Raw genomic sequence first — 25,867 nt, 5'->3', positions numbered from 1 at the left:
AGGGATCCACGAGGTCTTTATTTACAAGCCAGCCGAGGTGAACACACCCATGTAAAAAGAGATTTTATATATATATACACACACACACACACACATATACACACATACCCTGCACCTGTAAAGTTCCCCGGAGGTAAATCCACTCTTGGAAGCAGGAGGCTCGCACAGGGGTCGGGCGGGAGGGCTGCAGTGAGACCGCCCGGAGTCAAGGAACCAGGCTGCTCACACGCACCAGGTGCTGGCAGTGGGAAAGGAAATTGTGAAAGAAACTGGGAGCCGTCTTAGAGGTCAGAAGTCAGGAGCAGGGGAAAGATCTGGAAACCGACTGAGGGCAGTTACATCATGTGGATATGAGCAATGATGTCTCATCTTTCCACACGTCCTTTTCTGAGGCGCCCGGGGCTGGGACCCTGCCTGCCAGCCCCTGTGGTCACTCCAAGTCCCTCAGAGGGCGGCAATGGCTTTGGCGGCCACCTGACGGCCCAGGGGCAGGCTGAGGTCCGTGATGGCCAGAACCACCTTGGGGCTGGACATGGCTGACACCTTCACCAGTTCCGATACCTGTCAGACAGACAGACAGTTGCTCAGCAAGGTAATGGTGGGTGTGACGTCCAGGAGGAAGGAGCCCTCCCTCCTGGCTGCCGGACCCCAAGCTCTCCTGCGACGTGCTGACCCGCTCTGAGCTGGAGGGTGGGCCAGCGGCCTGGGGGCACAGCACTCACGGTGGTAAAGGGCATGAACTGCAGGATGCTGCCTCGGCCGCCCTGTTCCAGGCAGTCCACGCAGCCCTCCATGAACCACTGCGCAAACTGCGTGTGGGGGCCGGCGGTCCGAGAGCCCAGGATGGAGGAGATGAGCAGGAACAGGTTGGCTGTGAGGAAAGGGTGGCGGGGGGAAGCAGAACTCCATGAGAAGGGTTTGGGAAGAGGTCAGATTCTGGGAGAAGAAAGAAGTGCTAAGGGTGTCCCCCCAAATGGGGACGTCAAAAAGAGAAAGCACAAAGGAAAGCTGGGGGCGAGCCATAGAGGGACGCGACGGGGGCCTGGGGGAGACAGGAGAGCTTGCAATCAGGGGGGACGGAGGGCAGAGGGGAGGAGGGTGGGGAGCGGGGCTGGGAGGCCTCACCCAGGACTCGGTTCAGCGGGTCTCTCATGTTAACCGTGTGAAGCTGGGAGGCTGACAGGTTGCTGCTCATGGACCGGTCCGCTGTGGGGCAAGAGAGGGGCACTGAGCCAACGGCCTCCCACGGGAGCCCTCACCTGTCGGGGGTGGAGGGCCCGGCCGGAGAAGATGCTTGGGTCCAGTCACATGGGCCCCAAATACAGGCTTCCCCACAAGCAGGTAAGAGAGAACTACCATCTGGTCACGCCAGGTGCCAATCTGTGGGCTGCATACGGCTGAAACCGCTAATCCTCACGTCTCCATTTTACAGACAAGGAAGCTGAGGCTAAGATTTGCTAAGTAACTAGCCAAAGGTCATGGCATCTTTCCTCTGTTCAAGTGCACAACTGGTCCCCTAGTCCCTAAAAGACCTCAGAGAAACTTCTAGGCTCGGGAGAAATCTCTGGAAACAGGAAAAATTAAACACCACGGAAGAGCCCTTAGCAGGGAGAGGCGATGACATCTAGGGAAGCAGGTGGAGTTGGGGTGCTCTCCAGGCAGGAAGAGTGGGGAGCAGTCCCAAGTACCAGCCCAGGCCTGCTCCAGGTCTCGGGGCCTGCTTCAGGGGAAGGAAGGTCAGAGCTGTGAGTCAGTGGCACAGCCTGTGACCAAGGCAGTGAACTCACTGCCGTGAGGAGTGAGGCAGGGTCAACTATGCGCCCCAGGCTGGGACGGGATCTGGGCAGAAGAGCTTCAGCCCTTAGGGAGTGATCCACAGCAAGCTGTGGTCGCTCGAGGATAGGAAACATAGCATCTGCAGGGGACGGAATGCGGCAGACTCCTACCACAGCCTCTCTGACCAGCCAGCGAGCTGCACAGCGGCTCTCGGGAGTGAGTTCCCGGGAAAGGAAACAGCCCGCCCGGCCCGTCCACACACTCACTGGGACTCGAAAGGATGTTTGCATCTTCCTCATTGGAGCTCAGCAGTCGCATCAACTTCGAGGGCTGCATGTCATCCAAGGGGAAGAGGCTGATGTAATCCTGGGGGGCAGGAGAGCCACTGTTACCCACAGCTGCATCCCCAAATCTTCCAGGACTGGAGCTCAGTTTGGAGTCAAGCCCCCATAGGCCGCAGGCAGCATCTCCAGGGGGTCAGCTTCCCTCGCCTCGCCTCTCCCACTACCCCAGGGAGAGACCCTCCCACACAGTCACCCCTGACACAGTGGCCCAGAGGCAGGGACCGTGCCTGGCTGCCTGTGCCGGGAAGGCGCCTCTCACCAGCAGAGGCTCGGTGAACATCTGCTGAGCACGCACCAGGGCGATGAACGGGGGAAGGGCCCCATCCTACCTCGATGTCTTCGCGCTGTCTCTTCTTTTGGCGGGAGGACGCCTGCCCCTTGTGGGAAGAGTAGGAACTCAGGGCACACCAGACGGCCAGCCTGGCAAAGGGGTCCAGGAAAAGGGGGTAAAATCAAAGAGGCCCCAACGCGGTTTCTGTGCCCATGCTGATCAGGCCCCACCCGACAGGGCTTCCCCACAGCCCAGCTTCCTGGGTGGCCCAGGCAGGGTGCCCCACTCCAGGCTGGGGGGACTTAAGGCTCTCCACAAAATCCTACTTGGCGAGAGCGGTGCCAGGGGGGTCCATGAGGCTGTGCCACTTGGAGGAGTCGGTGAGCAGACCAGGCAGGATGTGGCCCAGCAGGACCAGGGTCACTTGCTGCATGTCCAGACAGAAGATGGAGTACAGCAGCTCCACCGCCCGCAGCGTGTGCTCCTTCCGCGTCTCCTTCAACAGCTCCTGGAAGGACGGGGCAGAGGAGGACCGAGGAGCTGAGGGCCCTCAACGTGGGCAGTGACGTCCTGCAACTCCCTTCAGACCCCAGGAGCTCCCGAGGCGAGGACCGGCCTCTGGAGTCCAAGGAATCTTCTCTGCATTCAGTGGGCCTCGCAGAGAAGCCCGGCCGACTGGGCTGGGGGTTGAGAAGCCAGAGGACCAGACCACGCTTGGTCCCGTCAGGCGTTTTCTCAGCTGTCTCCGGCGGTCTGAGGACGCCTTTTTTCCCAGTATTTTAATCAGGTTGTTGCAGAGCCAGTAGACGCCTCCCATGTGCAGCAGGGTGTCAAAGATGTGGATGGAGCGACTGTCCACCCATCCCTTCTCCAGCACCTTAGCAAATATGTCCGTCAGCACCTCCTTGATGGGTCGCTTGGGGGGCAGCAGGTTCCAGTAGGGCATGGTGTCCATGCCCGTGGACGGGAACTTGATCTGTGTGGCCGTCTGCTGCAGCACGTCCGCACACATGTGCTCCAGGATGGAGCTCATGATCACCACCCTGGTGGGGGAAGGGAGGCGGGAGGGCCTGTGGTTCAGGCAGCAGCAGCTTCAATAGCTGGGGTGGGGGCAGGAACGGGCAGGCCCGACTCTTCCCAGGACTTGGGGTACGGAATTAACCCCATTCTATGCTGAGGGAGGAGACAAGGGGAAGTCGCAAACCCCTAGGAGACCTGACCCCACGAGTCCGGCTCCAGCACCAGCCTATGGGGGGCCGGGGCACTTGCCTCCCCCAGGTCATTCTAGCAATATATTCATTCATACTTTCTCTCACTCTCTCTCTCCAACTTCCTCCATCCCCCAGGCCTGGGCCCTGACAATCCTCTGGCATAAATAAATACAATCACTTCCCTCTAGGCTGAGTGCTTGCGGGGGTTCCCCACCCAGCCTTGGCCTCCTCCCAAAGTAGCTGTTACTTCCAGGACAGGGGCCCAAGGACTGCCCCACAAGACTTTTCCCGGCCGTTGGTAGCTGGGCAAATATAAATGTATATCCAGGAATTTTCTCATGAAGAGTCTTCGACAAGAAATGCAGGCCTGGGCCTGAGCGCGAACCGTTCAGGGAACACTGGGTGGCTCTGGGAAAGTCACTATGACTTTCACGGCCACTATTTCCACCTGCATGGTGGAGCCACAGATTTCCCAGACAGGAGTCAGGGTGCTTTGAATGGATTACGTCACAGAAAACAGTCCATGACTTTTGCGGGGAGGACGCTGAGGGAGGGGAGGAATAAAGAGGAGACGGGATTTTACAGATCCTCCCAACCTCATTTCAGCTCAGTGTTTCCACTTCTCTTAAAAGACGTCCTGATGGCTACCTTGTGGGTCATCACTCGTAACTCATTGCTTGGTGCTTGCCCACGTTCACAGCAGCACTATTTACAAAAGCCGAGAAGTGAAAGAAACCCACGTGTCCATCAACCAAGGGATGGATAAGCAAAATGTAGTATATACATACGATCCAGCCTTAAAAAGGAAGGAAATTCTGACACGTGCAATGACATGGTTGAACCTTGGGGACATTACACAAAGTGAGATACGCCCGCCACAAAAAGACAAACACTACATGACTCCACTTACACGGGGTACCTAAAGAAATCAAATTCATAGAAACAGAAAGTAGGACGGTGGTTGCCAGGGGCTGGGGGAAGGACAGGAAGGGGTGTTGTTTAACGCGTCCAGGTTCAGATTTACAAGATGAAAAAGTTCTGGATATCTGTTCCACAACAGTGTGAATATACTTAACACACTACTGAACTGTGCCCTTAAAAATGGTTAAGGTGGCAAACTTTATGTTATGTATTTTTTTTTTTTTTTTTTAAATTAATTAATTTATTTATTTATGGCTGTGCTGGGTCTTCGCCTCTGTGCAAGGGCTTTCTCCAGTTGTGGCAACCGGGGGTCACTCTTCATTGCACGCACAGGCTCAGTAATTGTGGCTCACAGGCCCAGTTGCTCTGCGGCACGTGGGATCCTCCCAGACCAGGGCTCGAACCCGTGTCCCCTGCATTGGCAGGCGGACTCTCAACCACTGCGCCACCAGGGAAGCCCCACCATAGTTTTTTTAAAAAGCTTATTGGATGGGCAAATGAACCAACACCACTGAACCCAACACAGCTGAAGTCGCTAGGGAGGTCCTCCAAGTCCCTGAAAAGCCCAGGCAGGAAAATGGCACAGAAGATAGCTGGGCCTGGAGGGGCAGGGTAGGGAGGGGGTGGACAGACCCAAGGCCTATAAGATCTACAGATGGGCTCACAGTTCCCTAAGAGTGACAGAGCTACGATAACCATTCCATTCTGGCAAGCCAGCTCCCCAGGACTCGAGCCCTCTGAGGGCAGGAATCATAGCCATGTGGGGTCTGTAGCTCTGGCGCACACGCAGCGGGTGCTGGATAATAACACTCCCGGCACGGAGACACACACTAAGCGTTGCTGAGTCAGTGAGTGAAGACGTGATTGAGAACGTGAGTGAGTGAGGAAGAGACTGAGCAGGGGAGCGGCATGTCTGGGAAGGTAAGAGAAGAGGAAGAGAGTGGTTTCCGGAGGCGCTGGCTTCTCAGGACAGACCTGCAGAGTTCCAGAAGGGAGGGGATGGGCCGCTGACCTCTCGTTGTAGAACTGCAGGGTGTTCTCGCTGTACAGCGGCCCTGCCAGCTGGCGGATCATCTGCAGCGACTTCTCACGCTCGTCCAGCCCCAGCATCCGCACGTGGGCCACAAGCCAGGCCACAGCACACACTGCCAGGCTGCACACCTTCCCCTTGATGTTATCGGTGATTTTCTGGGGGGGGGGGGGGGGAAGGGTGACGGGTCCACCCTCTCCCCTTCCCTGGCCACCACCCGCCCCGGCCTCCGTGGGCAGTTCAGCGCGGCAGTGGGATCCAGGGCCATGTTCCACACCTCTTTTCACCACAGGTCTGATTTTCCCCAAGTTCCCTGCGGGGGACGGAGCAGCTAACACTATGTCTACAAGAAAGATCAAGAGCCACACACAGGCTCCTGGATTAAGGGTCTTTTCGTTCTTACGAAACCCTACAAGCTATCGAAGACTGCCTCTGTGTCTCAGGGAAGAGAGAAGGCCGCTGGAAAGGTGGGGCTACCTGGATGGACTCAAAGGCCAGCACCCCATTCTCCCAGGCATTGAGGATTTCCAAGATGGCCGCCGAAATGTTGAGACAGGCTTCATGCCACTTCATCTGCCTACAAGAGGGTGGGAATGGGAGAAAAATCACCACTGGGGGGCGTGGGATGGGCTGAGGGAGAGGGTCTGGGCCCCACCCGCACTACCACCCTTGGAGTGGGCGCCCAGGCCACTGACACCAGCTTTATCTCCGAGGAATTGTTGAGCAGCGCCACCAGGGACTCCACTTTGGTGGAGTCGGGCCGGAAGCAGGGGTGGTCAGGGTTCAGGATTTTTCCCTCCTCGGGCATGCAGGTCTGCATCCAGGTCTCAAAGAAGAACACCTCTCCTCCCGTGTTTGACTCGGACAGGATCACCTGAGAAAGGAGGGGGTGGGGAGGTGCAGCACCCTGCACCTCTCTTCCTGCCCAGTGGCTTCCCCGCTCCCAGCCTGAAGAACTGGGGACAAATTCGTCTGAGGGGGCAAGACAGGGGGCTATGCTGCCACCTAGTGGTGGGTGTGGAACTGAAGGATTCAGGACATGACAAGGGGGCATCTATTGACTTGGGGCGGGGGCATCTGATTTCTGCAGCCAGGAGAACTAACTGGCTTGGGACATTGACGGGGGTGGGGTAGGGGTGCGAGGTGGGGAGAGTCATTGGCTGTTACCTTCCCCTTTGTCCCAAGTGCCCCAATCCTGACTGCTCCCCGTCACACTCACCTCTGAGCCATAGGTCTGGGCCACGTGGCACAGCATGAGAAAGGAGATGTCAAAGAGCAAGGCTCGAACTGAGGCCGCCTTGGCTGTGAAGGATGAAAAGGCTGACCCCCAGCCTAGGGCAGGGGCCCAAAGGCCTTGTCTGGGTCGGGAGGGGCTCAGGATCTGCCGCAAGGAAGCTCAGGGACCGAGTGGCTCCTTCAAAGCTCTGAGGCTCAGAACCCTTTTCTTGAGTCTCAGTTGGAACATCATCCCTTCCTTGGAACCAAAGACTCCTGAACCCTCCTTTCCCCCAACACCTGACCAAATCGTAACGGGGCATGGAGAGAGACAAAGGGTGGTTTGGGGAAGAATGCTTTTCCCAGCATGACCCTCTTTCAAGGCTCCCCAAAAGCTTCAGTCGGTCATCCCTAGGGGAGAACACAGCCTCCCCAGGATGAGCAAAAGTGTCCTCTTCCCTCCCCTGTTCTCTCCCTCCACACCCCTCCTTCAGCACCACTGGGCCCGGGGGTGTGTGGAGCTGACTTACTGCTTTCTTCACTGCGGTGTGTCGTGAATTCATTCAAACTGCAGAAGGAATGGAGACAGGTTGCATCAACCAGGGCAAGGGCTGGGCAGCGGCTGGGGTCAGGGGCTCTGCCCACTCAGAGAGGCGGTCACTAGAGTCTGAATTATGGGTTCAACTTAAAAGGAACACCATTGCTACAGAAACAAGAACTCTTTCTATTTTTAAAAGATTTCCAAGGCCTAGAGAATGGCTCGCTGAATGGAACAACATTCTACACATCAAATTCCAGGTCAATCCAAAAAGTCAGCAGAATTTGAGAGTCCCTTATTAATAAGTGGGTATGAACACCATCCCCCCACACCTGCTGTCCAACACCTCGTCACCTTGCCAAACACCTGCACTCCATCCTCAGCTGAAGGGAAAACAGCACTTCAGGTCCAGAGAACGGGCCCTTCCCCCAGGTCTCCAGCTGGGACGCTCTGCCTTGGCATCTCTGGGGAGACTCAGACCCCAGTGCCTCGCCCTTATTCTGCCACCTCCTCCTTTGTTTTTTGCTTTCTTTCTTTTTAATATTTATTTATTTATATTTGGCTGTGCCGGGTCTTAGTCGCGGCACACGGGATCTTCACTGCAGCATGTGGGATCTTTCAGTTGCGGCATGTGAACTTAGTTGTGGCATGTGAACTCTTAGTTGCAGCATGTGGGATCTAGTTCCCTGACAAGGGATCGAACCCGGGCTCCCTGCATTGGGAGCACAGAGTCTTAGCCACTGGGCCACCAGGGAAGTCCCCACCTCCTCCTTCACACATGCCTCCCAGACCCTGGTCAGGGGCTCAGGCTTCCTTACTTGATGAATTTCCGGGCAAAGGACTTAAGCTTCCCAGTGGCCGCAGCAGCAGCCAGCAGCAAGTCCAGGCTCTTCCCAGACAGCATGTGGCCCAGGACCCCCAGCAGCCCCTCCGGGGACTTGGAGTGGTCTGCATCCATTGTCTGGGGACAAGACAGGAAACCAAGTCCTGAAGAACACTGAAGACCCCCCCAGATACAGCCTAGCCACAGTTTCTCTCTCTGCATGTCTCCATTAAACGGGATACCAGGACCTGCCATTTAATCGACATCTGACTCCAATCTGGAAATCCGTTCCTTAAATTCTTTGCTCTCCGATCCATTCCTCTCGACTAAACTGGGACGACGGCGCTGGAGTCAGGATGGGCGAGGTCTCTGCTATGCGATTCAGCGCTGTTTCCACACCCACCACAGCGCCTGGCTGACCAGTGAAGCTCAACAAACACTTGTTTCCAGGGGCGCTTCCCTCACCTTCCCCCTTTCTCTACTTCCAAAGTAACCAGAAGAGAGAGAGGTCCGTGGCCTATTTACTTATCTGGAAGAAGAGGGAAACTGGAAAGAGGGAAGGTATGCCCCTGGTGGCAAGGGAACAGCGCACTCACTTTGAGGATGTTGGTGACGGTGGGCTCCGCGCGGAGGATCAGCCCGGGGTTGGGCTGGATGTTGGCATTTTCATCTGATTTCAGCTGGGGTGCGTGCTCCCGGTCTGCTTTGCTGTGGCCACAAGAGAAGGTAAGGGAACAGAGATGAATTCCTGACACGCTCCTTAGTCCAGGCCCAGGAGCAGAGGCACAGAGAAGGCACGAAGCACATAACCACCACGGGCTCGGGTGATGCCTATGAAAGTGCGTCCAGTATCGCAACTGCTTCAAATCGTCTCTAGTCATTACATCTGTTTTGAAAGTTCATTTAAGACTGAAGGAAGTCTTACAATTTCTACTTGGATCACAAAGGAGGGCAAGAGTTAAAGCCCTAACAGTGCAAAACCCTGGTCTGCAGAAATCAGTGTCTCCTGTCCCTGGTAACCCTAGGTGTGGTTCCCATCACCCACACTCAAACCCTCGACAGGAGGGAAAAGGCACCCAGCAGCCCAGTCTGGACATGAGGCGGGTGGTCAAGGGGCCCTTGGGCCAGCCCGGGAGTTCATACTTACCGCTTGGCCATGAGGTTGTTCGTACTGGCTTCAGACAGAAGCCCCTGCTTGCTACATTCTTGGAGTAGGAAATTTGTACAGTCACAGCTGTGAGGGAAAAAGATGATGGGGGGCCTAGGCATACTGCAGGGATTATGGAGGGCGAGCCGTGAGGCCCTGCCCAACATCCTCCCTCCTTTAGGGTGAAGAACATTTAGAGTGCCTGCGGGGAGGCAGAGGGGCTTGGGCACTCAGCAACCACGAGGCTGCTGCCTCCTGCCCCTGCCGAGAGGAGGAACACGGAGCCGGTCCCCAGTGCTGATCTGGCACAAAGAGCAGGGGAAGAGCCGGAACTCCTTCCAGTACAGCGAGGTGAGCAGGGGACCTCATACTTGCAGCGCTGGTCGGCTTTGTCCAGCAAGGGTGTGAGCTTCAGCAGGAACTCAAAAGCAGAACTGACATCCTCGGTAAAGTCCTGCAAAGAGACAGAAACTGCTATCTGGCTTCCAGGTCCTCCGCCCACCCGTGGCCCGTGATGCAGGCTCACAATGACACCCTGCTGGGTACAGCAGCCTACAGGTCGGCCGTGCCCACTGCTGGCTTCCAGCGACTGGACGGGGACAGCATGGGGCATCACTGCTCCCTGCCATCTCGGCCCTGGTCATCCCGGGCACCCTCGCCTCCAGAGCAGCCTGGCTGCCTTCTGTGCGTGGATGCCCGCGGATGCTCGGGGGATACCCCCGCTTCCAGCCCTCCCCAGCACAAGAACGCACTACCGCCCAGGTAGGGCCAAGTGACCCTTCCCTTGCCCTTGTTTCTCCAGAGCTGTAACAAGGATTCACCTGTTCCCATGCCAACTCCCCATCTCATTTCTTTAACTTACCTTGTCCCCATGGGAGTATTTCTTCAACTTCACCAAAACCTGTGGAATCTACAGGGTGAGGCAGGGGGAAAAACAGGAAGCTCAATTTCTTCTCTCTTTCACCCAGAACAAAAGGCATCCCTTCCGCCCCCTGCTCTGGGTTGAGACAGGAACACTCCTGCCCTGGAAGTGAAAGCGCTCAAAGAGCCAAATGCAAAAGCTGACGTCTAGCCAAGCGCCCGCTAGCCCTCAGCCCACAGGGCCCAGGAACCCCGGACTTCCATGGCTCAACAAGGAAATGCTCTAAGTGAAAGTGGGCTCCTGGAGCTGCCCCGTGCCAACATGGCTGATGACCAAGCTCCCAGCACCTGTGGGCCAAGACATGGCAGAGGCCTGCCAAGCAGGCTGAACAGCCCTGGGACCTTCAGGGAAAATCAGGGCAACTTGTGCTGGGGGACCTGGCAAGCTGAGCATGAAGTCAGCGGGGAGAAATGCGGGGCAAAGGTCCAGGGTGTCTCCGCTCTTCCTGAGAACCATTCTGAGACTGGCTCTCCATGGCTCCCACGTCCCAGGTACCTTGAGGAAAGTGAAAGCTGTCCACTTGAGCTCCCCCGTGCCCTCAGGAGACTCGATGAGGCCCACGAAGCAGGCTTTCCAGATCTCCAGGACAAAGAGCGGGGTGGGGATATGCTGTGGGAGACCCAAGGGAGAGCATAAGAGGGCGCCCACCCCCCTCCCGTCTCCTGACCCCCGGGGGTCAGTGGGTCACAGGAGGGCAGCACAGGCACCTCCCCGACTCTTGTGCAAGAACCAGGGACAGCAGGTGACGTGGCAGAACCATTCCACCTGACAGAACCATGCACGTTCCACCACGAATTAGGAGAAACCCTATTTCTCCCCTGAAAGACCAGAAGAATCCTCCCTCCCACCCCCGCACAGCCGGCCCGCCCCGGGGACAGAGAAGCAGCCCTGGCCTCCCACCTGCATGCGTTTCACCATCATCAGCTGCTCCACCAGGGGCTGTGTCTCGCCGGTCAGGTTCATGGTGCCCTCAAGCAGGACCACCGCGTGGACTGTGGGGAAGCCAGTCTTGTGAAGCTGCTCAGAGTGCACGGACAGCATGGTGGGGATGCTGAGGGGACACAGAGGGGACAGTGTGTGGGCAGTAAGGGAGAGTCAGGGAGGAGGTGAGAGCAGAGGGGTCAGGGCCAGAGGCCACACCTTCCCCCCATACCCGGGCCTTTCCTCTCTCCCTTCACCGGATCCCCCTGCGGGCAGGTACCTCGTAATGAGCGTGCCACACTGCTCAGCCTGGCTCCGGAGCTGGGGGCTGCTGAGATTGGCCAGGATCTCCCCAAGCTTCAAGAGACAATGCTCGATGGCAGTCCAGGAGGCTGGCAGAGAAAAGAGAATGCAGAGAGTCATGGGGAGCAGAGGGGAGAGAGAGACTGGCCCCAAACTCCTTGACTCGGCACCCCCTGGGCCCGCAAGAACCACGCAGGGAGGCTTCCCCCGAGGATGGCATGGAAGCTAGGGGCCTGAGGGCGGCATGCACTGTTTCCAGAAGGGGGGTGAGCACCAATGATGAAGCCACTAGAAACAATCCCCAGAAGCCCGATTCCTTAGGGGTCGCCCACAGCTGACTTCAGAAACTAGGTACGGCAGAAGACAGGCAGTGACAGAGAGAGGCCCAGGGGGCTTGCAGTCCAGTGGCCAGAACAGGGAGGTGACCACAAATCATTTCGAGTGGGCCAGCTTTGCAAGCGGCCACCGCTCTCCACCGCAGTCAAGCTGGATTCCTAAACAGCCTTCTGTGTTCACCTGCTCCCTGTCTGGGCCTTTGCTCTCGCTGTTCTCCCCTCTGAAAAGGCCCTCCTACTCACCTTCTCCCCTCACACTCTCACTACCCTGCGAGTCTATGTTCAAGCCCCAGCTCCTTTAACAACTTACCCAACTGGTCCAACCCACTGACCTCTTACTCCTAAATGCCTGAACTCATGGTCTATACCACATAGTTTGGCACTTATAAGTCACTTATCCTAGTTACACTTCCAGAGGGTCAAATGATGAATAATGGCACCAACTAGCCCATTAACCTCCATGTAGCATAGGGGAAAAAAAACAAAAAGATAAGACCTGAGATCCAATAAAATTAAGTTAAAAGTTCATTCACTTTTCAGCCAATAAACATTTGTCAAGCGCTCAAAATAGACAAACTGTCAACATAGCCCACTTTTACATAGTGATCATCTTCCTGGACTTTTCATAGCCAATAGCCATATTTTGAGAAGTAATGAATATACCAGTCCTGTAACAAGTTCTTCAACCAGGTCCTAGAGACCTGGGGGTAACCCACCCCAGCATTCTCGTTACTGGAGAACAAGCGATCCTTACGTGGCCCCGAGCCTCATTAGCAAGACCGTGGCCTTCAGGCCCCACGTCCAGAAATACCCATCTTCCCTCCCACCAGGTGATCTGTCTGATCCCGGGCTCTGGAGGGTTCCAACGTTTAATATCTGCACTTGAGTAGAGAGGCGTATGGCTCAACAGGCCTGGCAGCAGGCAGGCACTGCATTTAAAGGGATGTTTTAGGCAGTACTCAAACACAAAAGTTATTTGCTTTCAGATGAGTAACATGGAGACAAACACAGCGATGGATGGCGTGCTTGTCCTGACCTCTCGTTTTTTCCATGTATATTATGTACTAGCCTTGCTCCCCACTAGCACGTACACTTGTTGAGGGCAGGGACCCTGCCACATGCCCCTTCGGTAGCCCCCCGCCCCCAACCCCAGCACCTGGCACAGTGCTGGGCATACAATAATGCTCAGTAAATACCTGTTGGTTGATTGGCTCGGGTGCCACCCTGCCCAAGTCCCTGGGATGTATGCAATGCTTATGGGGAGAAAAAAAAGGAAGTGGGATGATTTCAGATCCTCCTGGAAAAAAGTGGGATGGCATCCTGCCTCTCCCCTCTCAATTAAAGAACCGGCTATGGAGCAGTGACGGGTGGGGCTCGGGGAACCAGGGGACATACAGGCCTCCTCTAGTTTGGCGATGTGGAGCAGGGCCCGGTTCTTGGTGCTGCTGAGGGTCTTCTCCAGGCGCTGCAGGCACATGGCAAGCTGCTTCTCACCAGCCGCTGGGGTGCCGGCCTCCAGCCCCTCCCGGAGCCGCTCTGCAGAGGCTGCAGTGCAGCGCAGCAGCCAGTGGAGGGCACTGAGAAGGGCCCGGCACAGCCCGATGCACTCCTCTGCTTTGCCGTGACAGCTACCGGGAAAGGATGCAAAATCTGTCTTTGATCCAAAGGCTGAAATCCGACCCACACCCATGTTCCCCAGGGTGCCTGGCACTCCCTTACTAGGGAAGAAAGTTGGGAAGCTTGCAAAGTCCTGGGGAAGACTGCCCTGTTGGCTTTCACTGGATAAGATTTCAAATGAGTTACTCCAAATAGAGAAGAGGCACTTTAGTCCGAAGGCAGTAAGTAGAAAAAGACGTGGATGGGTGGGTGCAGACGAGCAGGTGGGAAGAAGTGTGGGAACCAACAGAGGTGGTCTGAGCCTATATGCCGGGAGCTTCTCCTTTACACTAAGATAATGCTGGAAGGTGGTGAGCTCCTCATCCCTGCCATTACCTCAGTCGGTCACAAAACATGTCCATGATATCCAGCAAAGCCTGGACACACAGGTCCCGGGAAAAGTCATCGAACTGTGGAGAGAACAGTGGCGATGCGACGGGGTGTCCCAGTCACCCCCCAGTCTCAAACATGAGGCAGCTGGCGCATTCAGGAGTCCTGCTCATCTTTCCTCCAACCCCAGGTTTCAGACTCGGCAGCCTTTCAACATTGGAAATCAGCTCCTAATTGCCGGTGCCCACTTCTGAGGATCCCCCTCCCTCTAATGGGAGGCAGCCATGCCAGCCAGAGGCATGCTGTGCCACCTGCCCAGCCACAGAGGCCACTCTATCAGAGCAGTCAAGGAGGTGGGGCCCCATCTGTCACTACCATATCTCTGTCCCCCCATCCCCCATCTAGCTTGTAAGTATCTATGGTCATACCTTACTGATAGCTGTGAGGACGGAGGAGTAGGACACCATCTGGAGGGAAAGAAGAAAGATAAAGTTCAGAAAACTGGTGTCTGAGAGGAACAACACAGTTGAGAGGAACAAAACACAGACACTTAAAGTTGCTCCTAAAATCTCAACCCCTTCAAGAGGCCTTCCACAAGCCCAGAGGCAGTAACACCAGGCACTGTGCCCATCCCTGCTTCCATCAAACTCACTATGATTGACAGCACCAGCATAAACCCACTAAGAAGATGATTTGGGAGTATTCAAAAGGGCCATGTTTCATGTTCACCTGCCACACACTGTCCACTGTATAGTACAAGGTTTGACTGCCGGTGGGCAGAAGAATGGACACGAGTGAGGTCAGTTACTCTACTCCTGCAACTCCTACCAAGGGTGATCTTATCTGGACAAGAACTGGAGACATACGAACTGCTCTTGCAATGAACAGGTAGTAACTCCACTTTGAAGTAGGAAGTGAATTTCAATACATACTCATTCTCTAGGATACCTCCAGGACACCACCCAAAGCTGAAATCCTTTCTCGGTGCTCCAAGTAATCCCCTTAGACCCATCATTACACAGCGGGTACCTGCTGCCCCCACCAAACTAGGAGCTCCTTGAAGACCAGGGTGCTTAGGGAGGGTGGGAGGGAGACGCAAGAGGGAGGAGATACGGGGATATATGTGTACATATAGCTGATTCACTTTGTTATACAGCAGAAACTAACACAACGTTGTAATGTGAATTTCAATACATACTCATTCTCTAGGATACCTCCAGGACACCACCCAAAGCTGAAATCCTTTCTCGGTGCTCCAAGTAATCCCCTTAGACCCATCATTACACAGCGGGTACCTGCTGCCCCCACCAAACTAGGAGCTCCTTGAAGACCAGGGTGCTTAGGGAGGGTGGGAGGGAGACGCAAGAGGGAGGAGATACGGGGATATATGTGTACATATAGCTGATTCACTTTGTTATACAGCAGAAACTAACACAACGTTGTAAAGCAATTATACTCCAATAAAGATGTTAAAAAAAAAACGACAAGGGTGATTTTACTCAGTGACCACCATCAACTTGTTGATGTTTGTAGAATGAATAAGTAAAACACACCTTTAGATCAATATTTCTCAAAGTAGCTTCCAAAGCTGCACTGTCCAATAGGGAAGCCACTAGCCACATATGGCTGCTTATGTTTAAATTAAAGTTAAATAACATTAAAAATTCAGTTCCTTCGTCGTAGTAACCACATTTCACGTGCTCAACAGCCACATGGGGCTAGTGGCTGCTGTACTGGACAGTGCAGATACAGAACATTTTTATCACTGTAGAAAGTTCTATTGGGTGATGCTGTTCCAAAGGGTCCTCAAGATGTTAAAAACTTTTACACATGCACACATACACAGAGCTTCTGTGTGATACGAATTTGAGAAACCCTGAAATAAACATATACAGAGAGCTTTTCTTAAGGGTTCTTTTAGTAAAGAGCTTTCTTTACTGTAGGACTGCTCTTACCCATAATAATATACTTGTATACAATGAGACTCTCTAAGATCACTGGAGATGAAGCAAGCAATATTTTTCCAATTTACTTGACCAAGGAATCTCATTTAACTAGTACCTGCAAAACACATTTCGCAAAATGCCATCTGAACAGCAAGATCCCTGAGAACAGAAATAGTGTTAAATTTATATGTTTCCCGAGAACCTAGTCTGGGGCCTACCACATAGTAGGACTGCTTTGGTTTGATGAATTCTAGTAACTAGCATTCTGAAAAAAATTTTACCATAACACAAATTTCTATTAGTAAAACCTATTATCACCATTATAAGATTGGAGATGTAGTTCAAAAGAAATAATCTGTCCTGAATGAAATCAAACCTAACAGAGAGCTTTTAAGTTGTCATATTTTTAAAAAATAATTATAGCGGGCTTCCCTGGTGGCGCAGTGGTTGAGAGTCCCCCTGCCGATGCAGGGGACACGGGTTCGTGCCCCAGTCCAGGAAGATCCCACATGCCGCAGAGCGGCTGGGCCCATGAGCCATGGCCACTGAGCCTGCGCATCCGGAGCCTGTGCTCCGCAACGGGAGAGGCCACAACAGTGAGAGGCCCGCGTACCGAAAAAAAAAAAAAAAAAAATTATAGCATGCTGATCAAATATGAATAATACTATAGAAAATAGTTACAACTCTATACTCAAAATCAGTGGCAAAATATACCAAAATAAAAAGCAGAATACAATGCCAGAAACTGTCAGGATAACCACCTGCCTCATAGGTTGTCTTCACTAAAGGAAAAGAAATTTCCAAAGATTTAAGAAGAAAGCTAGGGCTTCCCTGGTGGCGCAGTGGTTAAGAATCCGCCTGTCAATGCAGGGGACACGGGTTCGAGCCCTGGTCTGGGAAGATCCCACATGCCGCGGAGCAACTAAGCCCGTGTGCCACAACTACTGAGCCCCGGGAGCCGCAACTACTGAAGCCTGTGCACCTAGAGCCCGTGCTCCGCGGCAAGAGAAGCCACTGCAATGAGAAGCCCGTGCACCGCAAGGAAGAGTAGCCCCCGCTCACCGCAACTAGAGAAAGCCCGCGCGCAGCAACGAAGACCGGATGCAGCCAAAAATAATAAATAATTTTTTTTAAAAAAAGAAGAAAGCTAAGTCACTCTCAATGACTCAGTATGGCAAATTTTACATGCTTGGCAATGCCTTCCATGTATAATTTCTCCCTCACATGAACAGGCTGCTCTCTGTTCAGACATTTTTTAACCAGTATTCTTGGATAAAGAGGAGCAAAACACACAGAGGACTTAAATACACAATTAGTGTTTAGTGCCACTCTCAGTGGGTCATGCTGTGAAGCACTAGCTGGTGTCTGACAGGGACCAGAAAGTTGGGAGCCTGCCTGGCAGGATGACCATAGCATTCCAGGCGAGTGTTTGTTTATTAATAACTGATGTCCCCATAGCAAGAGCTTGGAAGTGAACTGAACCTTGTTGGATACCAACCTGAAGGGGGAGCTGGATGTTTCCACTAGAAACTGACCCCAAACTACCACAAGAGAAAGTCCCAATTCTGTATGTTCTAAGGGATGTTGTTAGTTACTATGAATTTATTGTCTCCAAATTCAGAATTGTGTTCAGTGAATTTCTGCTAACAGTATCGATAAAGCCCTCTACTCTAAAGACCTAAAAATACTTTCCACGTGGTGAACTGTTTTTCACAGCAGGACTTATAACTTATCTCAGTCCTACTATATCTATCAACGTAGAAGCTCTGAACTACCACCAGCCCCCGAGGCTGGAGCCCACTGATGCAGCCCAGTGCACCCCTGGCCAGCCCAGGGAGACCCTGCAGCTGCTCTCTAATCCCCCTTCCCTTCTTCATATTCTATGCCTTCAGCTACTCCTAAGGGCCCTCTACACGCACAGCACTGGACCAAAGAGCCTCTTGACTCCAAAGCAAGAATAAATTACTAATTTTGCATAGCACTTTACAAGTCATGGAGGTCTTGCACATATATTTATTTCTCACTCACTGGTACTTCAGCCTCTTCCTCTCTCTTGCCTTTGCCACCAGTTTACACATCTCAAGATTCTTCTCTTTTTAAAAGAAACTCCCGCAGACGCTATACTTCCAATTAACCACCATGCTCTCTTCACAGTCATAGGAGTTCTCTACACTCTACCTCCCCACCTTCCATTCACAATGCGACCCACTCCAATCATTTGTCCTTCCCACCACATGAAATCTCTCATTAAGCTCATCAACAAACTTGTTAAACCCCATGGATACTTCTCAATTCTGATCTCGCTGACCTCTCAGCAGCATCTCACACCAGGAAACACCTCCTCATCCTTCGGTCCTCTCCTCCGTGGGCTTTTCTTTTTTTTTGGCCACGCCTTGAGGCATGCTGAATCTTAGTTCCCCAACCAGGGATCGAACCCCCGGCCCCTGCATTGGAAGCACGGAGTCTTAACCACTGGACCGCCAGGGAAGTTCCCCCTGGGTTTTTCTTGATACCACACTCCCTTGTTTTCCTTCTCCCCTCACTGGCCCCTTCTTTTCAGACTCCTATGAGGAATTCTTTTCCTATGTGTGTTCCTTAAATGTGACTGGTTCCTTAGAAACATGGTTTGGGTCACTTCTTTGCTCCCTCTGCATGCTCTCTCTGGGTAAATCTCATCCATGCCCATAGCTTCAATTACCACCTGCGGCTGACAACTCCTAAACCGTAGCTCCAGCCCTGACCTCTCCTCCTGAGTCCCAGACATCGATGTTCTACTGCCTACTGAGTGTCTTCTCTTTGACAGCCCACACAGGCGCTTTCCATGAAACAAGGCCAGAATCAAACAAGGCATCTCCACCCCTCATCTGCAATGCTAACAACAGTCCTGCTCTTCTCCCACCATCTCCTTACGATCCCATCAGCCATCCGGATGTCCAAACCAGACACCTAGACACTGGCCTTGACTTCTTCCTCTCCCTCACACCTTTCATCCAGCTAATCACCAAGTCCTCGCAATGCCACTTCCTAATTTGTTCTTGAATTCACCTTTTTTTTTTCTGCTGCCACTTCTCAAGTTTATGCTAGTATCATCTCTTACCTGAATCACTGCAACAGCCGACATCAGGGGCAAGAAAACAACAGTTCGCAAGCCGAATCCGGCTCATCACCTTTTTTGTAAATAAAGCTGCATCAGGACACAGCCATGTCCACTTACTTCTATATCGCCTACATGTTATAGGGCTGCTAACAGAGACCATACAGCCTGCTAAGCTGAAAGCATTTACTATCTGGTCCTTTACAGAAAAATTGTCTCCCTGCTTTCTGTCTTACCTCCCTCCAACTCATTCTTCAAACTGCAATCAGAGTGATCTTTCTAAAATTGATCCACAAATCCCCCAAATCCACAAAGTCAAGGAAACCCCAATCAAAATGCAAAAGGCCTTTTTAAGGAACTTAAGTCTAAAATCTGTCTGGAAAAGAAAATGCCTGAAAATAGCCAAGAAAATTTTTGAAAACTAAAACAACTAAGGGAACACTTCCCTAACAACATAGCAAACATACTATAAAGGTATAGTAATTAAAACAGTAAAGTACTGGTACAAGAAAAGACAAATATGTCAATGAAATATACTAGAATGTCAAGAAATAAACCCTAGTCTATAAGAGAATTTAAGATATGACAAAGAATGGCCTATTCAATAAAGGCAGTTGAGCCAATTGTCCATCTATTTGGAAAAATAAATAAATTTGGATCTCTTCCTCACACCAGAATAAGTTTTAAACGGATTAAACAAAGTGAAGTGTTGGCAGAAATTAAAGACTATATTCTGATCCTTGGAGCAGGGAAGCCCTTATGCAAGACAAAAGCCATATAGAGGAAAAAATAGTTAAACCTGACAACAAATACATATTTAAAATTCTTGGGAGGGACCTCCCTGGTGGTCCAATGGTCAAGAATCCGCCTTCCGATGCAGGGGACGCAGGTTCAATCCCTGGTTGGGGAACTAAGATCCCAAATACCACGGGGCAACTAAGGCCGTGCGCTCTAGAGCCCGTGAGCCTGAACTAGAGAGAAGTCCACGCCCACAACGAAGATCCTGTGTGCTGCAACTAAGACCCGATGCAGCCAAATAAATAAATATTTTAAAAATTAATAATAAAATAAAATTCTGGGGAATTCCCTGGTAGTCCAGTGGTTAGGACTCCACGCTTTCACTGCTGAGGGCCTGGGTCCAATGCCCGGTTGGGGAACTAAGATCCTGCAAGGCACACTGTGCAGCCAAAATAAATAGAATTCTGCTAAAAAAATAAGATGATAAAGTAAAAAAGTGACAGAAAATTTAAAACATAAAAATCAGACAATGATTACAAGACAGAATATACTAAAAGACTGAAAAATCAGTAAGAATTCTTGGAGTGATGAAAATGTTCTAAATGACTGTGGTGATGGTTGCACAACTCTAGATACACTAAAAACCAGTGAATTGTACACCTTAAGTGGGTAAACTGTACGGTATGTGATTTATATCTCAAATAAAGCTGTTATTAAAACATTTAAGAAAACAAACTAATGACAGAAAAATGGGCAAATGATATTCATAAGTAATTCACACAATATACACAGAGAGCCAATAAACATGAAAAAATATGCTCAATATCACAATCATGGAAATACATCTTATAACATGGTGTCATTTTTTGCCTCTCTAGAAAACAATCTTAAAAGATTCAACCTTGGCAAAGGTGTGGGGAAATACTATCAAGCACTATGGGGCAGGTGTAAACTGATACAATCCTTTTTTTGAGGGCAGTCTGCAGGATCTACTATAATTTAGTATGTGTACACTCTTCAAATCAGCAATTCCATTTCTAGGTATCTATCCTAGGGAAACAGTCCCAGATATGCAGAGGCAAGTACAAGAATGTTCAGTAAAACATTGACTGTAACAGTAAAGAATTTTAAACAACTTAAATTATACTACATATGGAACACTAGGCAGCAGTAAAAAAGAAAAAGGTAGGGACTTCCCTGGTGGCACAGGGGTTAAGAATCTGCCTGCCAATGCAGGGGACATGGGTTTGATCCCTGGTCCAGGAAGATTCCACATGCCACAGAGCAACTAAGCCCATGTGCCACAACTACTGAGCCTGTGCTCTAGAGCCCGCGCACCACAACTACTGAAGCCTGTGCACCTAGAGCCCGTGCTCCACAACGAGAAGCCACCACAGTTGAGAAGCCCGTGCACCGCAACGAAGAGTAGCCCCACTCGCCGCAACTAGAGAGAAAGCCCGCACACAGCAATGAAGACCCAACGCAGCCAAAACTAAATAAATAAAAAATAAATAAATTTATTAAAAAAAAAGAACAAGGTAGATGAATATGTGCCAACACAGAAAGCAGACTTGATGCCAAGAGGAAAAAGGAAGCATAAGAGCCATGAGCCAGCTGAGGAATACTACTCAGCTATTTTTTTTTTAAGATTTATTATTTATTTATTTATATTTATTTTTGGCTGTGTCGGGTCTTAGTTGCGGCACACGGGATCCTTGTTGAGGCATGCAAGATCTTTTGTTGCGGGTGTGCGTGCTTCTCTCTAGTTGCGGCGTGCAGGTTTTCTCTTTGGTTGTGGCGCACAGGCTCCAGGGCGCGTGGGCTCTGTAGTAGTTGTGGCATGCAGGTTCCAGAGAGCGTGGACTCTGTAGTTTGCGGCACACAGGCTCTCTAGTTGAGGCATGCGAGCTCAGTAGTTGTGGCATGCGGGCTTAGTTGCCCTGCAGCTTGTGGGATCTTAGTTCCCTGACCAGGGATCAAACCCGTGTCCCCTGCATTGGAAGGTGGATTCTTTACTGCTGGACCACCAGGGAAGTCCCTACTCAGCAATTTAAAAAAAGAATGAAGGGCTTCCCTGGTGGCACAGTGGTTAAGAATCCGCCTACCAATGCAGGGGACAAGGGTTTGAGCCCTGGTCTGGGAAGATCCCACATGCCACGGAGCAACTAAGCCTGTGTGCCACAACTACTGAGCCTGTGCTCTAGAGCCTGCAAGCCACAACTACTGAGCCCACGTGCCACAACTACTGAAGCCCGTGCACCCAGAGCCCATGCTCCACAACAAGAGAGGCCACCACACCACAACCAAGAGTAGTTCCCACTCGCCCCAACTAAAGAAAGCCCACGTGCAGCAACGAAGACCCAACACAGCCAAAAATAAATTAATTAATTAAAAAAAAAAGAATGAACTACTGACATACACAACAACATAAAGCTCAGCAACATTTATGTTAAATAAAAAAAGACAGCATTAAGAGTTTATACTATATGAGTCCATTTCTATGAAATCCAAATATAGGCAATAGTAATCTATGGTGATAGAAAACAGTGGACTAGAGAAGGAAAGATGGACTAGAAAAGGGTACAAGGAAACTTTCTGGGAGAATGGAAACATTCTGTATCTTATTTTGGAAGTTAGTGACATGGGTATACACAATTACTAAAACTCAATGAATTAATCTTAAGAGTTGTACGTTAAATAGTATATATATGTATATATATATATATAAATCCTATCACACTATTCCTCCACTTAAAACCCTTTAAATGATTATTCGTCACCCTAAGATAAAGTCCAAACTCCTTAGCATCACCCACAGGTCACTTATGACCTAACCTCTGTCTTTCTCTCTAAACCATTCTCCTCCTTGAAGTGCTAACCCAGCAGTTATCAAAATATGGTCCAGGAGCCCCTGGGGATCTGTGAGGTCAAAACTGTTCTTAAAATACTAAGATGTCATTTGCCTTTTTTACTCTTTTTTTTTTTTTAAAGCAATGGGATGCTTTGTGTGTGTGTGTTTATAAAAATTTATTTATGTATTTATTTATTTTTGGCTGTGTTGGGTCTTTGTAGCTGTGTTCAGGCTTTCTCTAGTTGCAGCGAGTGGGGGTTACTCTTCATTGAGGTGTGCGGGCTTCTCATTGCGGTGGCTTCTCTTGTTGCAGAGCACGGGCTCTAGGCGCGCGAGCTTCAGTAGTTGTGGCACACAGGCTTAGTTGCTCCGTGGCATGTGGGATCTTCCTGGACCAGGGCTTGAAGCCGTGTCCTCTGCACTGGCAGGTGGATTCTTAACCACTGTACCACCAGGGAAGCCCCCGTTTTTTACTCTTATTCTCTCACAATTGTACAGTGGAATGTCCCAGAGGCTCCATGACATGTGATGACACTATGTAATTAAATGTGTCAACAATTAGAATATCTATATAACTTAGTAATGGATATTTACCAAATGACCAATTCACAATTTATAAAATCAGGCATGGGTAAAAGATCTATTCAAAGCGCAAGAGAGAGACCAATGGATTTTAATGTAACAGAGTATTAAAAGTTCATTGATGTGATTTCACATCACCTATTGAACTTTAGTGTAATGTCAAAGAATATCTACAATTATCTGAAAAGCTTATTAAAATGTTCTTCCCTTTTCAAACTAAATACCTGATGTGTGAGGCCATGTTTCCTTCATATACTTCAGCTGAAACAGCCTACTGCAACAACTGAATGCAGAAGCAGCTATGAGAATTCAGCTGTATTCTATTAAGTCAAAGTTAAAGAGATTTGCAAAAATGTAAAACAATGCCACCTTCCTCACTAATTTTGTTTGTTTGTTTTGTAAAATATGGTTATTTTTCATTAAAATTTTACTTATATTAATATATAATGGGTTTACTTTTTATTATTTTTAAATACATAGTTTTTACATTTCTCAGCTTTCATTTTTAAAGTAGTAAATATGAATAGATATAATACATCTAAACAAAAGCTCTGTAAGAGACTCAATTTTTAAGAATACAAAATGTCCTGAGACCAGAACTGCTACTCTAGCCATACCACATTATTTTCAGTTCCTAAACATCATGTGATGTTTGTCTCCCAGCCGTTGCATATGCTTTTCTCTCTGCTTTGTACACACTCATCAATCTGCCTGGCTAACTCCCACTCGACACTCACATCTTGGTTTAAACATCACTTCCTACCTGGTTGCTCAGACTGGAGTAGGTATCCCTCCTATGTACTCCCATAGTACTCTGTCCGAGCCTACATCATAGTCCCATCCTGTGACTGACTGCTTATTTACAAGACTGTATTACCCACTATATTCCTTGAGTGCTTGGATTAGACCTTGTTCACAGCTAAATCCCCAGAGCCTATGGCACCGTCTGGCACATACAAGCCCCTGTGAATATTTACTGATAGAATAAGTTAATGTAATATTCATCATAACCAATGAAGTATTATTATTTTCACAAGAAAACAGGCTCAGAGAAATGATGTGTTCAAACAAATTCACCTAGAAAGTATGAGCTGACAACTGTATTTCAAGTCTTTTACCTTCAAACCCTCCTTCTCTGGCATAGGTAGAAGAGTTTACCTGGGAACTAATGGCATACTTCAGGTAGGACAGGATGAGAGGATTGGGGGAAGGTCCAATCATGGCCTGCTCCAGTAGTGCTTCTGCAAGGGGAATAACAAAGGAAGACTGAGTGGTTACAACAATTCTGGGTTTAGCCCTCCCATCCTTCCTTCCTACTTCACTTGAGACCTGCTAGGTTGAGAATGTCCCAGGTGGCTCCTTTGGGAAAGAATTTCTTCATGTTGATTGCCCACTGGTAGTCACTCCATCGCTCCTTCCAAGCTTGCAGAATGGCTTGCTTCAGGTTCACCACCTTCATGATTTTACTCTGAGGAGGCGGGGCCAGTGGCGGTCAGCCTTGAGGTGGGAGAAGTCGAGCTAGAGAAGGGGCTAGGGGATTCTGAGGAAAAGAACGGCGGGCGGGGGGAAGGGGTGCAGCACAGAGTTGAATGGAATGGAGAAGATACAGGAAGATTAAAGAGAAGCAGAACTAGAATGAGGAAAAGGAGAAAGGGGCAAAGTAGGGATCCTGTCAGGTTTTTCCCTCCTGAATCAACTTTCTCTAAACTGGAGCACTAAGAAGAGGGTGTCAAATGGGCTTAATACGAAGAATAAATGGGTACCAAGGGGTTAAGCCAGTTCCGGTTGCCTAAATACGCCCTTAGCTCTGGCTGCGTCCCTCAACCACTACCACCCCAAATCCAGATTCCCCCCACCCCCCCGCATTCCCTCCACCTTCCCCAACCCTAAAACTATAATTCCCTCTTTCCTTTTCATCCACCACCTCCCCAAATTTAAGCCTACCGGATAATCCAGTCCTAGATTCTAGGTACCGCCATTTTGGCACTTATCAAAGAGCTAATTTTCTATTGGCTGGGAGTAACAAACATGAACCAGTAGAAATGCAGCAAGAGACCGCTCGTGCCACGATGTCTTCTGGGAGTTGTAGTTCCTTGGACTCCGCTAGCGAGGACGCTAAGCGAGGAACCCGAGAGACGAAGCTGGTCAGCTCGCATTGTTTCTCTCCTTTAGGAAAAGACTACTAGGAGCTGAGGCATCCCAAAGACTCGGGGGGCTTAGGGAGAAAGGCTCTCGAAAGGTCTCCCGCTTATCAGGCATCGTCCAGTGATGTCACTATCGCCCGAGCATTTAAATCACTTTCCGACACCCTTCCATTACCCGTAGTTAGTAGGCACACCAAAGGTGTGGCATACGTTCAGCAATAGGTTTTCTCTTTCCTGGCCTCCTTTTGTTCTCCTAAACCCCTGGATCTACCTGAGTTCTTCTCATTTCCACACCTGCATTCCAGAAGTGACACTGAGTCTCTGTCAGTTGTACACACCTCACCCACTACTTCACCCCCAAATCTGGAAGTCCTCTCAGAATCTCTTGGCCCAGAATACTGCTTGACTACAGGGAGACGTAAGGAGGAAACTGAGGTTTAGGATATAGAAAATAAGGAAAGTTTGAGAAACTGTTACAGTCAAGAGGACCTAAGGAGACACAATGACTAAATGTAACTTGGTATCCTGAATGTGATCCTGAAACAGAAGAACATTAGGTGAAAACTAAGCAATCTGAATAAAGCATGGACTTTCGTTAATAAAAATGTATCAATATTGGTTCATTAATTGTAACATGAGCCATACTAATAAGGCGGGGGGTTGGGTGTGGGGTACATAAGGACCCTCTACTATCTTCAAATTTTTTCCTATAAATCTAAAACTATTCTTTAAAGAAATGTTTATTAAAACCAATATAATGTCTCGCTTT

The 25,867-nt window shown here is 50.3% G+C and overlaps 1 protein-coding gene and 1 non-coding gene across 5 annotated transcripts; both read right to left on the bottom strand.

The window, feature by feature from the left end:
- Positions 1 to 25,635, bottom strand: MED24 (mediator complex subunit 24). Of its 4 annotated transcripts, none has more exons than XM_024744390.1 (26): positions 24,899 to 25,635; positions 24,284 to 24,584; positions 24,113 to 24,195; positions 14,172 to 14,210; positions 13,750 to 13,823; positions 13,153 to 13,385; positions 11,400 to 11,511; positions 11,099 to 11,249; positions 10,694 to 10,807; positions 10,139 to 10,186; positions 9,648 to 9,730; positions 9,277 to 9,363; positions 8,726 to 8,837; positions 8,125 to 8,267; positions 7,299 to 7,336; positions 6,773 to 6,885; positions 6,249 to 6,427; positions 6,031 to 6,130; positions 5,536 to 5,711; positions 3,172 to 3,434; positions 2,718 to 2,901; positions 2,450 to 2,540; positions 2,043 to 2,142; positions 1,126 to 1,206; positions 723 to 871; positions 1 to 561 (listed from the first exon to the last, which is right to left on the bottom strand). In XM_024744390.1, the coding sequence occupies exons 2-26, from the start codon at positions 24,411 to 24,413 to the stop codon at positions 445 to 447; spliced, it is 3,000 nt and encodes a 999-aa protein (XP_024600158.1). In that variant the 5' UTR covers positions 24,414 to 24,584; positions 24,899 to 25,635; the 3' UTR covers positions 1 to 444. The 4 variants fall into 4 exon arrangements, with proteins under 4 accessions (XP_024600158.1, XP_024600186.1, XP_024600168.1 ...); XM_024744418.1 differs by having other exon boundaries at positions 6,773 to 6,855; XM_024744400.1 differs by having other exon boundaries at positions 24,284 to 24,451.
- On the bottom strand, positions 6,934 to 7,037 carry LOC112400601 (small nucleolar RNA SNORD124). The gene has a single exon (XR_003003435.1). It is a non-coding gene; the product is annotated as a small nucleolar RNA SNORD124 (small nucleolar RNA).
- Positions 25,636 to 25,867: the final 232 nt, after the last annotated feature.

This window comes from Neophocaena asiaeorientalis, unplaced genomic scaffold, assembly GCF_003031525.2.
Source record: "Neophocaena asiaeorientalis asiaeorientalis breed wild unplaced genomic scaffold, Neophocaena_asiaeorientalis_V1.1 scaffold1, whole genome shotgun sequence".
Taxonomy (NCBI): domain Eukaryota; kingdom Metazoa; phylum Chordata; class Mammalia; order Artiodactyla; family Phocoenidae; genus Neophocaena; species Neophocaena asiaeorientalis.
This window is presented reverse-complemented; position numbering and strand designations above follow the sequence as displayed.

Coding starts and splice junctions, on each gene's coding strand:
- MED24 (XM_024744390.1), bottom strand. CDS start 24,413: ATGAAGGTGGTGAACCTGAAGCAAGCCATTCTGCAAGCTTGGAAGGAG. Junction 13,824..14,171: donor TCCTCACAGCTATCAGTAAG/GTATGACCATAG, acceptor TTCTCTCCACAG/TTCGATGACTTTTCCCGGGA. Junction 2,541..2,717: donor CCTGGCACCGCTCTCGCCAA/GTAGGATTTTGT, acceptor CCCCTTTGCCAG/GCTGGCCGTCTGGTGTGCCC.